General features: G+C 46.4%; 1 protein-coding gene across 6 annotated transcripts in view; it reads right to left on the minus strand.

Moving 5' to 3' along the window:
* Positions 1-13,949, minus strand: part of IPO11 (importin 11) — a 555,951-nt gene that overhangs the window by 513,459 nt on the left and 28,543 nt on the right. For all 6 annotated transcript variants that reach the window (XM_073584259.1, XM_073584261.1, XM_073584258.1 and 3 more), the window contains exons 4-5: positions 508-580; positions 206-409 (exon numbers count right to left, since the gene is read on the minus strand). In XM_073584259.1, coding sequence (XP_073440360.1) covers positions 206-409; positions 508-580 — 277 coding nt within the window. The remainder of the gene's footprint in view (positions 1-205; positions 410-507; positions 581-13,949) is intronic.

A 13,949-nucleotide genomic window follows, 5' to 3' on the forward strand; every position in this document is an offset into this window, starting at 1 on the left:
TGAGCCACCGTGCCACCCAATCACATTTCTCACCGTACTTGGGACTGTTTCGGTCTTATCTCAGTTTCTCTGCAGTGAAAGACATTGAGTGAGGACAGATGAGAGGTCGGGTATAGATTTTAACACTCATGATACCTGAGAAGCGACACTGATCGGACACTTTTACTCAACAAGTAAGACCATTACGTGTCGGAGTCGCACTTACATCTTGGAATAGTTTCCTGTCTGCAGCGAGTCTCTTAGAAGACAAGGTCTTGGTCACGTGATAAAAGGTGAGGAGCGCACGGTGCTGTCTCAGATCATCCTGAACCTTTACCGATTCAATCAGGGTGGGGATCAGCTCCGGCCACTGCTTCGGACAGTCCAGTCGTGCGACCTTGGCGATGAGGACAGCAATCTGGGTGGCAATCTAGAAGACAGTCAGACAAGGTAAAACATGGAAAATCCTATTCCATCGGGATCCTGATGTAACGTGCGAGCTATTCATCAGTATCACAGCACACTAACCTGATTTACTGGCTCATTGAAGTTTGTAATGAGTCCTACGCGCAATGTCGATTTCTCGGCTTCTGAAAGTGCACTGTTAAAGAACAAAAGAAAAACAGAAATTCCAAAACTGGATTGCAGAACGTGAGAGCGCTGCTGCTGGAATGAGTTATGCCAATAATGCCATCAAATCAACATATATAGTGCTGTGCGTAAGTCAGAGAACGCCCCTTACTGAACTACATTTCCAGTAAAATGGTCATTAAACTGTTATTCTAAATTCAATCTTCAGGAGTGCGCTATTTCCCTGCCTCATGGTATCCGACTAGTCAGAGGGCGGTGCGCTCATGATGATTGACAGTGCAGCCCGGCGGCATGGTTGAGGCCCTGGTCAAAATGGCGCATCCTCCCATGTTATTAGCATAGGCAGCTTTGCCTTGGCAGCATCGGAGGAGCGCAGCGACTCTGAGTTTGGATTCAGCGATGTGCCCATCTTAAGAGAAACATTTTAAAGAAGTATAACAAAGAGCTGCGCTCCTTGCCTAGTAGACTAGTTATCACCGATGGACTGAAGAGGTGGCCGGTTACTAGAAAACGAATAGTAAACGATAAAATTAAAAATCCCTCAGAGATGGAATTCTAAACGTGCTCTTTTTGCACTCGCTTTACAATTTTACCTATTTATCAAGTTGAGATAGCCCATTTAATGGGATTCTATACTAAAAACGATTAGAGGTTGTCCAGGTCCCAGTCTCGTGGTTGTCCAACTTCCCATCCTCAGTGTTGTGGGCGAAGAGGTTTCACGCACTGTCTCATTTCAGCAGCTAAGTCAGCCCCCTTCTAGGGCAAACCAATTTAGATATGTAAATGAGCGGTTAGCAGACCCCCTACCCACACATCATTGATGACGTGCACACACAATGAGCACGACCAAGGTGGAATTGCCAAGTCCTACGACTAGTGCAAGAATATCGCTCAATCAGGCTAAGCTGAGAAAGATATTTGATTTTAGGTAGACTTAATGGTTGTTTTTATGATCCTCCTAAAAAAGTCAGCTGAACAACAGATTTTACCATAATAGAAATAAAGTAGTGAAGCTGGAAAAACAAAGAAATAAAATGACACCGTAAAGTGAATAAAGAATGAAATAAAAGACACTCTACGACTAAGAAAATGACAAAGAATGGAGGTACATAATAACCATAACCCAAAAGGTGTCAAGCCACGCAATGGCAAACCGTTGTTCTTTTCATGCTTCTACATGGACTCAGTCAGCACAGAATGACTATTCAAACCTAGCACATGCACTCAGTGTACCATTGGTGTGGCCAAACATTTAAGTGCACCTTGCCACCTACTTGTTTTTCAGCCTTTCGCTGGCTCTATGAAGCTAGAGCTGTCAATCAAAGAAGAGGAGGGGTCGAGATAGAGGGAAAACAAGTAGATCACAGATTGTACATGAGTCATCAGTGTGATGCAGCAGCAAAAAAGGCAAACACAGTTGAAGTAATTATCTCCCTCTACTCCTCCTTGGTCAGACCTCATCTGGAATACTGTGTCCAGTTCTAGGCACCACATTTTAAAAAAGAAGATACAGATTAGATATTAGAAAAAAACTTTTTGATAGTGGGGGTGATCAATGAGTGGAACAGGCTGCCATGTGAGGTGGTGAGTTCTCCTTCAATGGAAGTCTTCAAACAGAGGCTTGACAGACATCTGTCTGGGATGATTTAGTGAATCATGCATTGAGCAGGGTGATAGACATGATGACCCTTGAGGTCCCTTACAACTCTAAGGGTACCGTTACACCTAGCGACTCACCAGCGATCCCGACCAGCGATATGACGCGGTCAGGATCGCTGGTACATCGCTAAGTGGTCGCTAGTGAGCTGCCACACAGGCAGATCTCACCAGCGACATCGCAGGGGACGGAGGTCGCTACTTCCCTGTCAGACGAGGCGATCCTGCGTCCTCCCGCCCGGCTCCACGCGTCGCTCATGGTCACAGCAGGAAGCGCCGCAGGAAGTGACCGACGAGGAACGGTCCAGGAGCTTCTCGCGCGATCAGCGATAATCAGCGGGGGAGCTGGTCGGAGGCAAGTATCATATGCAGCGATATCGCTAGCAATATCGCTGCAACGTCACAAAATCGGTGACTTTACAGCGATATTGCTAGCGATATCGCAGTGTGTAACGGGGGCTTAACATTCTATGATTCTAGGTGGGAAGGTATGCTTAAATGTTTGACCACATTAAGGGTGCACCACGAAGTGTCGGTACTTTATCAGCAAAAAACGACTGTTGAAATAGACTCCCTTTAAAGGGGTTTTCAAGACTCAAACATTAATAGTTTACAGGTAGCAATCCAGCCAAGCCTTAGAATGAGGGTCTGTGGTCCCTTTAATGGTTATCCAGATACAGTGACTTAATCTTATGTGCAATTGTATACGTCACTGCAGCTCAGCCCCATGTGGGTAACAGGATCATAAATGTCAAGGAGCCGTAAATCAGAACCTACATGAAAACTTAAAATAGACCATCAATATTTTAGTCTTGGAAAACCCTTTGTGAAGCTAAGTCACTTCTCATGGACAAGCCGTGACTCAGGGTAGTGGGTCAAGAGCCAGAAGGGTATGTCATAAACAGAGGGAAGAAACAAGGGCGTAGTCAAGTCACAGTCCAGAGTCAGAATGCCAAGGTCAGAGTGTGTCAAGGTAAAAAGGGGTATTACAAATAGGTAGTCAATATAAACATCCAAGGTCCAGCAACAGAAGATCAGAATATCTGAATTCTGTACTCAAATCACAGAGAGAACACCACACTGAGCTGAAAGCTATGGCTGACAGCTATCTGTGACTGACATCTTAGTAAAATAACTGGGTAATCACTAAAGTAAATCACTTAGTAAATAGCTGGATAATCACTAGAACAGGGATTACCTAAAGTAAGCTCAACCACCTTCCAGTCTCCGATTGGACAGCTGACTTGTCAATCAAAATACAGACAGCTCAGCTCGCCTCTGCACAAGACTGGATGACTGATTGATTACTCACTGTGTTCAGGACACACAGAGCGGTGGATTCTTGACACCCCGAGCGGTGGATTCTTGACACCCCGTTAAGCCAGAAGTACAAAAAGGAAAACTCATTAAAAAGTAAGATTTCATTAAACAATGGTCTCAGGAAGGGACACTTGCTTTAAATTATGCTACAGATGTGTAAGGTAGTTTGGATAGAAGACCTAGAAAAGCACCATAAGTGCTGGCACCAGAGAGCAGAATGAATGAGGAATGGTACCACACCATAATAACAGAATACATACTGTTACAAAAAGGTCTGGAAGCAAAAAGCTGAAAAAAAATGTTTACAGCAATCTGAATAGAAAAAAATTATTTTCTGACTGAATAACAAATGTTAATCACAAAAAAGCATGAACAATGTGACTGTTACAATAATAAGGATATTATTCGCTCAGGTCCAATTTAGCGCTAAGCGCAACATTTGAAATTTATAGCTGTATTATAAAACTGACCTGCCAGTTAATTTCAATGCTAAAGGTTTAACGGGGAAACTTTATTTAAAAGGAAAGAGTCACATATTCTAAGAAAAAAGTCTCAGAAAACAGGATAAAGATTGCATCTTATTACAGAAAGCAGGCAGTCATAGTTAGAGACACAAGGGCAGGTAAGGCATCAGATGCTAAAGACCACAGATCACGGTGAACTGACTTTTCTACAATACAAACTGTATACATTGTTAAAGAGACCTGAGGAGAGTGTTGTACTTCCTCTGTAGATCAGTGTCAAGATGTTTTTTTAATCTATATAAAATTGTTTATGAAAGTTTAAACTAAATGTCTGCCATTCCAGTCCAATTGACAGCTCCTCAGTGTCCCTCCTCCCTGCTGCTGAATCTACGCCCACCTAGGCTGACCGCTCCTCCGTGTCCCTCCTGCTTGCTGCTGAATCTCCACCCACCTAGCCTGACCACTCCTGTGTCCCTCCACCTTGCTGCTGAATCTCCGCCCACCTAGCCTGATTGCTTCTTAGATTCCCTCCTCCCTGCTGCTGTATTTGCTCCCACCTAGCCTACTGCGTGTCCCTGCTCCATGCTGCTGAATCTCCTCCCACCTAGGCTGATCGCTCCTCCATACCTCTCCTTCCTGCTGCTGAATCTCCGCCCACCTAGCCTGACTGCTCCACCGTGCCCCTCCTCCCTGCTGCTGAATCTCCTCCCACCTAACCTGTCCAGTTCTCATGCCCCTCCTCCCTGCTGCTGAATCTCCTCCCACCTAGGCTGACAGCTCCACCGTGCCCCTCCTCTCTGCTGCTGAATCTCCTCCCACTTAGCCTGTCCAGTCCTCATGCCCCTCCTCCCTGCTGCTGTATCTCCACACACCTAGCCTCACTGACTGCTCCTAAGTGTCCTTCCTATCTGCTGCTACTGAGACCTTACACTGTGGAGTACAAGCTGGCGCTGTCAATAAGGCTGGCTGGGCAGAGACTAAACACGCTTGCACTACTCCTAAACTCTTATTTTGGCTGGACTCATAAAATGCTAATTTTATATCTAGATTATACTGCCATTTTAGTATGTATTTTTGAGTGAACACTCCAGGCTCACTAGGTCTAAGATGTCTATTATGAAAATGAGGATGAATAAACTCATGGAGATCAACATCCAACACTGCGGAGACACCATCACGTGTTTCTCAACGCAGTGATTCTAGAGCACTGCCCCCATCCCTTATGGGAAATATGCAAAACATGCAAAACATGCGAAACAATTGGAGACTGCCCTTCCCGTGGTTGTTCCTTCCCGGGGAAAGACCTGGCTGGTCATTGCTTGCGTTGAGAAACATGTGATGGTGTCTCTGCGGCTTCTGTTTTGCATAAGATGTCTATTATGACATGGTAGGATGGCTTTTATGCTTTTTTTAGATATTTATTTGGGGGTGTTTACTAATTACCCTATGTGATTTATATGCACTATTACATTTTACTTACAGCAGGGTATTTGCTCATTTTGTTTCCATCGTAACCTATGTCTGTTTAATGGCCAGTGTGAACGTGCTCCTATATACTGTATGCACACCAACTTATAGTTTGGCTCATTTTTTTCAGTTTATATTTAATTAGTGATTTCAAAAAATCATTACATGAAGAGAAATTTCTATATTGACAGAACACATGGGACAGGAGACCAGCAAAACAAATCTACTGTTTGAACTGCAAATTCGAGACTAGGTAGGCATATCAACAAGCCAGAACTGACATCAGAAGGTAAGAAGGGGGGATGCTAAAAACCCAGAGAGGGAAGAGCGTCTCGCTTCTGTTCAGAAGCATCTTGTTCGCTCTCCTTTACTTTGTGAAGTATCAGAAGAACGCGGATTGACAACTACATCAGATGGCTTTTAGAGCTTCTGTCCAGACATATCAAACATCTCGGCTTTTGCAAACGTTCTTTTCTTCCCTTCTTATCTTAACGTCTAATGACTTGCCAACTTTCTTCAATAGCCGTCTTGAAGTTCAATGTGGGTCACTGTCAATCTGTGAGACGCTACCGGCGTAATAAATAATGCTACCACTGTGTGCCTAACAAGGGAGCCGGCAGAGAACGCAGCGCCGGGAAAATTAGGAAGAACCTTTTGAGTTATTTTTGTTTAAATGAACCCCCCTTGAATAGTTTTCAGTACTTTCTTCCTCACATACAAGAGGATCATAACCTCCATTATCTTGCACATAAAATCAATAATATTGGGGCCACAAATTACTTTGCAGTTCCATGTCCTTGTTATATAATACCGCAGCTGCTGTAAAATGAATCTACAGGCGATAGGGACACTGAAGCGGCTCACAAATTGGTTCTAAAACTATGCTAAGACCCAGTGGGGACTATTAGAAAACTATAGGGCGGATTTATATTTCATTACTTTTACAAGCGAAACTATTGCTACATTAGCTATACAGCCACTTAAGGAAGACAGCACAAAATGACTGTTCAAACCAAGCACAAACAAACAAAGCTCGGTGCACACCTGTCGTGTCCGAGCAGTTCTGTGCACCTTCCTCCTTTTTTTGTTCTCCATTAATCTCGGACTCCTGTACAAACAAGTAAGGGCAGGGTTAGTTGGAAAACAAGTGGATGGGAAGGTGCTTGGCCATGCCAAGGGTGGACCATGTGTTTGGTTTGAACAGTCATTTTGTGCTGACGGATTCCCTTTAAAGCAGGGCTGTGGAGTCGGTAAGCCAAACCTCTGACTCCAACATCGACTCCTCAATTTCCATGACACCGACTCCGACTCCCTCATACCAGGGCTGTGGAGTCGGTAAGACAAAACTCCGACTCCTCAATTTCCATGACACCAACTCCCTCATACCAGGGCTGTGGAGTCGGTAAGACAAAACTCCGACTCCTCAATTTCCATGACACCAACTCCCTCATACCAGGGCTGTGGAGTCTGTAAGACAAACCTCCGACTCCTCAATTTCCATGACACCGACTCTGACTCCACAGCCCTGCATTAAAGGGGTTGAACACTACTTTGTTTATCCTTAAATATGCCAGGAATATCTGACTGGAATACCCAACAACCCCGGCAACGGTCGTAAGTTCTTGGATCCTCTCGGAACACAGAAGCTCCATCACTTATATAAGGGTAATGCAGAAACACTCCCTATCCAAATTAATGAAAGATGGATCCTTAGTACCCGGCCGTGACCAGTAAAGATGTGATAGAGATGCTGTATTCCGGTAGCATCTGAGAACTTTCATCCGCCACTGGTCAGAGCTTATCGGCGGGGGTGCCGGTGTCGCACCCCTACCAATCAGATATTGGCGGCCTATTATAAGGATAGTCCATCAATAAAATAAAGTAGTGGATAAACTCTTTAGTGCAGGACAGGGAGGACTGGGAGCTTGCATCGCATCCAAATGGAAAACCACCCTGAGCTGAGTCCATTAATCCACAGATGGGTGCACGAATTCGCTGGTGAGCACAGCAGATATCCAAAAAGAAAAGAAAGTTTGTTCGGCACACCAGCATAAATGAAAAAACTTTATTAGGCTATTATGCCATATTTAAAATGCAGAAAAACACCTGACGCGTTTCTGGTGCACAACGGCCTATGACTAAGGGTGCCTTTGTGCACCAGAAATGCGTCAGGTGTTTTTCTTCTCTTTTTGGATAAACTCTTTAGTACACCAATAATGTACACACAACTTGAAGCATTGCAGATTCTTACAACTTCAGCAGTCTTTAATCCAATAGTTTACCCCACCACTCGATGTGTTGGAGAACTTTTCATTAAAGCAGCACATGAGCAATTACAATTAGCTTATCCGCCATCAAGGCTTGGAAAGAGTATCTATCAAAGGGTGAACAATTCTACGGGATCCTGTTCTCCGGGGTGATGTACACAGACTATGCATATTAATTCATTATATATGGGAAGCAGCGGCAGTACCAGGACGAGCAGCTGAGCCTGCATACACAATAAGGGATTGGAATTCTAGGTGGACGGCCATTCCTCTGCTCGTCAGCGGGGGGGTCAGAAACCCACAGATTTCACATCAGAGGCTTATCCGAAAAACAGGCCAATAATGTATATTCCCAGAAAACCCCTTTAATGAAATTTAAATTAATTAAAAATCCCAATAATCGATTCCATGCCAAGTCGTGAAATGCTGTTAACCACTTAATGACCAGGCCAGAAAGAGACTTGATGACCAGTCTTTTTTTCCCCAAAATGTTTGCCCCTCCACATTTCAGCAGCCGTAAAGGGTTTATACTTTTTATTTTATGGATATGGCCCTTATAAGGCTTTGCTTTATGCAGGAAAAATTGGGGGTCCGCAATCTAAAAAAATATTTGAATTGTAAAGATACATGGACTTTTGTGAGTACTCACCATAAAATCCTTTTCTCCGAGACGCTCATTGGGGGACACAGAGACTGTGGGTGTATGATTCTGCCGCTAGGAGGCTGACACTAAGTGAAAAAAGAGGTTAGCTCCTCCTCCGCAGTATACACCCTCGCCCCTATTGCAGGCGGATATCAGTTTGGTGCCAAAGCAGTAGGAGGACAACAAAATCAGCCTTAATACAGGTACAACATGTCCAAAAACACCACCCTTATATCAAATTAGTAAATGCATAAAAACTTTAAACAAAACAAGAGCCAACTGGCTACTAGGGTGGGTGCTGTGTCCTCCAATGAGCGTCTCGGAGAAAAGGATTTTACGGTGAGTACTCACAAAAATCCATGTTTCTCCTTCGCCTCATTGGGGGACACAGAGACTGTGGGACGTCCTAAAGCAGTCCCTGGGTGGGAGATTGACTCACTGGTCCAAGCTACATGCCCTCATGGTTAAAGGTGCACCACCGCTGCTTGGAGAATCCTTCTACCCAGGCTTGCATCCGCCGAGGCCTGAGTATGACTATTACAATGTCTGGCAAATGTGTGCAGGCTGGATCAGGTTGCGCTTTGCAAACCTGTTCTGTCGAAGCCTGATGCCGAACCGGCCAAAAGGCGCCCACTGCCCAAGTAGAGTGCGCTCTGATCCCTGCTGGAATCGGCGTGCCTCTAATGCGGTGGGACTCCTGAATAGTCAAACGAATCCATCTGGCTCTGGTCGATTTTGAGTCAGCGAGTCCCTTCCTGCGCCTTTGGGGAACACGAACAGCGTGTCCGTCTGATGAAAGGATGCCGTCCTCGACACGTATCTCCGTAGGGCCCTTACCAGGTCTAACGTGTGAAGAGCCTTTTCCACCCGGAGCAGCGATGCTGGACAAAAAGACAATATCCTCATCAAAATGAAATGAGGGCACAACCTTCGGGAGAAAAGGAGGGGATGGTCTGAGCACCACCTTATCTTTATGGAAAGTGAAGAACGGAGCTCGGCAGGATAGGGCCGCCAGCTCCTAGACCCGCCTGATAGAAGTGATGGCCACCAGGCACACCACCTTCCAGGAAAGGTACCTCAAAGAAAATACTTGAAGTGGTTCAAATGGAGCTTCCTGCAGAACACTTAGTACCAGGTTAAGGTCCCAGGCGACCAGGGGCGCCCTATAGGGAGGTACCAAGTGGGGGACTGCCTGGATGAAAGTCTTCACCTGCCAATTGGTAACAATTCTGCGCCGGAACAGAATGGATAAAGCCGATATTTGTCTCCTGAGGGAACCTGGGGCAAAGCCCGAGTCTAATGCTCTACCGACTGAGCTATCCGGGCTCTCTAAGCCCGGCTGGAGAAAAGCCAAGATGTTGGGGATCGAGAAACTCAGTGGAGAACAACCACGGCCTCGACACCAAGCGAAGAACACCTCCCAGGTGTGGTGGTAAATTCGTGCTGAATCAGGCTCTCGGGCGCTAATCATTGTAGCGACCCCCTTGCTCCCGAATCCTGCCTGAGTTAGAATCCAAGATTCAACGGCCATGCCATCGAACCCAGGGCCTCTGGGATCGGGTGGCAAATCGGCCCTTGAGAAAGTAGATCTGGGCGCTCTGGTAAACGCCAAGGCACGTCGGCGAGTAGCAGCATTAGATCTGCGTACCGCGCTCAACGGCCAAACTGGGGCCAGCAGGATTGCCAGCACACCTTCTGTCTTGATCCTCTTGACGACTCTTGGAAGTAGTGGCAGCGGGGGAAGAGATACGGGAGGCGAAACTGGTCCCATGGCAGAACCAACGCATCTACAGCGATTGCCTTCGGATGCTTGGCCCGAGCGACATGTGTGAGCACCTTGGCGTTCACTCTGGAAGCCATAAGGTCCACATCGGGCATTCCCCACCGCTAACAAATCTGCTGGAAGGCTTGGGGATGTAGGGACCACTCTCCGGATGCAAGACCCTCCCAGCTGAGAAAGCCTGCTGCCCAGTTTTCCCCGCCCGGGATGCGAACTGCCAGAGAGCCAGTATCTTTACCTGAGGGAGAATCACCAGCCCCCGGCCCCCGTGCCGAAGATCATTCCCAAGAAGGAAATCTGAGCTGGCACAAGGAATGACTTCTTCGCATTGACTAACCAACCTAAGCGGACAAGGGTCTCAAGTGTGATGCTGATATCTTCCTTGAAGGGCCTTTGACCAAGAGGTCGCCAGATAAGGCAAGACGACCATGCCTCGAGAATGCAGTATGGCCATGATAACTGCCATAACCCTTGTGAACACTCTGGGAGCCGTGGCTCGTCTGAAGGGTAGCGCTATGAACTGAAAATGTTGATCGATGATGGCGAAGCGTAAGAACCTCTGATGAGGAGAGAAAAAAAAAAATGGAAATATGCAGATATGCATCCTGGATGTCTACTGAGGCCAAGTATTCTCCCTGCTCTATTGTCGAGCTGGCTGAACGGAGACTCCGAAAATGTCTGATCTTGACGAATCTTTTCAGAAGCTTCAGGTCCAACCCAGTCCTGACCGACCCGTCCTTCTTGGGAACCGCAAAGAGGTTGGAATAGAACCCCTGAGCTATTACATGTTCCAGCACTGGAACCATTACTCCGTTGTGCTGGAGCGATTTGATGGCTCCCAATAGAACCCTTGCCTGGGCATCCACCCTGGGAAGTCGGGAAAGGAAAAACCATCTTGGAGGGCCACTAACAAATTCTATTTTGTAACCTGAGTACACCAATTCCTTTACCATGCATTGCGAGCGCCACTGACCCAGACGTGGTGAAACCAGAGTAGGCGGTCGCCTCCCCTGCCGGTGCCATCTGGCAAAGGTCCCGAGCCATCTTGGTTGGGTCGCCTGAGGTGGCGGAATTGGGCCCCGTAGTCTACCCGGGGTTGTGAAAGGCCTGAAAACATGCCTGACTTGAGTGACGAAAAAAGCGGTTGAGGGAGACACCCGCTCATTCCTCCTGTGGAGTCTGAGATAAGTTGATCCAACTTTTCACCAAATAGGCGGCCGCACTGATAAGGCAGGGAAGTCAAGGACCTCTTGGAAGTAGAATCAGCTCGCCATGTCCTCAACCACTGGGCTCTTCTGACTGGCCGCATCCAAAGACGCATTAATTACACAGTCTTCGGCCGTCGCCATCTGACCTGCAACCTCAGAAATATGCGCGACCTTGCTTCCCGACGATGATACCATAGCCTTAGCTATCCCAAGTTGCTGCGAACAAGGGAGCGAGTGCAGACCCTGACTCCTCATACACTGTGTTCCAAATTATTATGCAAATGATATTTTTCTATGATTTTCCTAAATAGTCAGTACAAATGACAGTCAGTCTAATAAAAGTCATCACCGGTTAGAGTATACATCAAATTTTATTGAAGAAACCTCCCAATGATAACAGTATAATCTCCAAAATGAATAAAAACTCAAATTGCACTGTTCCAAATTATTAGGCACAGTAGAATTTCTAAACATTTGATCTGTTTTAAAGAACTGAAAATGTTAATTTGTGGAATTTGCAGCATTAGGAGGTCACATTCACTGAACAAAAAAGCTATTTAACGCCAAAACATCCTAACAGGCCAAGTTACATGCTATCATAGGAACCTTTCTGTGACATCACCTTCACAATTCTTGCATCCATTGAACTTGGGAGTTTTTGGAGAGTTTCTGCTTGGATTTCTTTGCATGAAGTCGGAATAGCCTCCCAGAGTTGCTGTTTTGATGTTAACTGCCTCCCTCATAGATCTTTTGCTTGATGATCCTCCAAAGGTTCTCTACAGGGTTGAGGTCAGGGGAAGAACCATGAGTTTATCACCTTTTATGCCTATAGCAGTCAATGACTCAGAGGTATTCTTTGCAGCATGAGATGGTGCATTGTCATGCATGAAGAGGATTTTGCTCCTGAAGGCACATTTCTGCTTTTTATACCATGGAAGACAGCTGTCAGTCAGAAACTCTATATACAGTACTTTGCAGAGGTCATTTTCACACTTTCAGGAACCTTAAAGGGCCCCATGAGCTGTTTCCCCATGATTCCGGCCCAAAACATGACTCCTCCTCCTCCTTGCTGAAGTCGCAGCCTTGTTGGGACATAGTGGCCATCCACCAACCATCCATCTGGACCATCCAGGGTTGCTCGACACTCATCAGTAAACAAGACTGTATGAAAAATAGTCTTCATGTATGTCTGGACCCACTGCTACAATTTCTGCTTGTGAACACTGTTTAGGAGTGGCCGAATAGTAGGTTTATGCACCACAGCAAGCCTTTGAAGGATCCTACACCATGAGGTTCGAGGGACTCCAGAGGCACCAGCAGCTTTAAATATCTGTTTGCTGGTTTGTAATGGCTTTTTAGCAGCTGCTCTCTTAATCCGATGAACTTGCCTGGCAGAAACCTTCCTCATTCTGCCTTTATCAGCACAAACATGTCTGTGCTCAGAATCAACCACAAATCTCTTAACAGTACGATGGTCACGTTTAAATTTTTGGGAAATATCTAATGTTTTCATCTCTTGACCAAGGCATGCTTTTCAGTAGCAGAGAGGTCCTTTTTCTTTCCTAAATTCCTTGAAACCTGTGCCCTGCTTAATAATGTGGAACATCATTCTTAAGTAGTTTTCCTTTAATTGGGCTCACCTGGTGAGCTAATTATCACAGGAATTTGAGATTGATTTCAGTGATCCAAAGAGCCCTGATACACAATACCATCTATGAGTTTATTTGAAAAACAAAAAATTACATCTTTATGACACTTAAATCCAATTTGCATAATAATTTGGAACGCAGTGTATACAGCAAGAGTTAGGCTCTCTTAATCAAGGAAACAGTAGGAAAAGATAACAGGGTCTTAGTGGCCAGGCGTGAAACCGGAGGATCCACTATCGGGGATTCCATCCATTTTTTACGGAGGTCCGGAGCAAACGGATACCTCGTTTCGAGTGCCTTTTGACCAGAGAAAACGCCGGTCTGGACATTCTCCGTGCCACTGCACCTGATTGACGGCTTCTATGAGGCTGCCCACTGTTTCACATGACCCTGGAGTGTCCCGGTCAAGGGACTCGTCTGAGTCACAATCTGAAGTCTGCTCGCTATCAACCACTGATGGTGGGGAGCGAGAAGCAGAGCTTACGGATGCCACGGCACCGGATGGACTAGGCGACACCGTGTGGATTCGTTTCCTCTGGGTCTGCCTGGAATGAGAGCGGCCCCTGCAGGCCGAAGGCTCCTGTGAGGTGGAGGAACCTTCCCAGATAAGCGAGCCACTATTCTTGCCCCTATCTGAGGCGCTAAGAGACTCGATCGCCTTTGAAGCAATGCCATAGACTGCGATAGTGATAGGCCCATTCCAGAGGATTTGATCACTAGGCTCGGTTGCGGGGGAGGGCTCCTGGGCACGTTCGGAGTCGCAGGCTTCGCACAACTTGCTGCTCTGCGCCCGCGGAGACGAAGCCCTACAGGAGCTGCATGTCGCGTAAATAAACGTGTGCATCTTCCCTCTCCCAGCCATATTATATCCGCCAGGACACTGCCCTGCCAGGGACCCGAGTGGGGGGGGGGTTGGGGCCCCGCT

This window comes from Dendrobates tinctorius, unplaced genomic scaffold, assembly GCF_039654945.1.
Source record: "Dendrobates tinctorius isolate UK_male_01 unplaced genomic scaffold, ASM3965494v1 ptg000083l, whole genome shotgun sequence".
Taxonomy (NCBI): domain Eukaryota; kingdom Metazoa; phylum Chordata; class Amphibia; order Anura; family Dendrobatidae; genus Dendrobates; species Dendrobates tinctorius.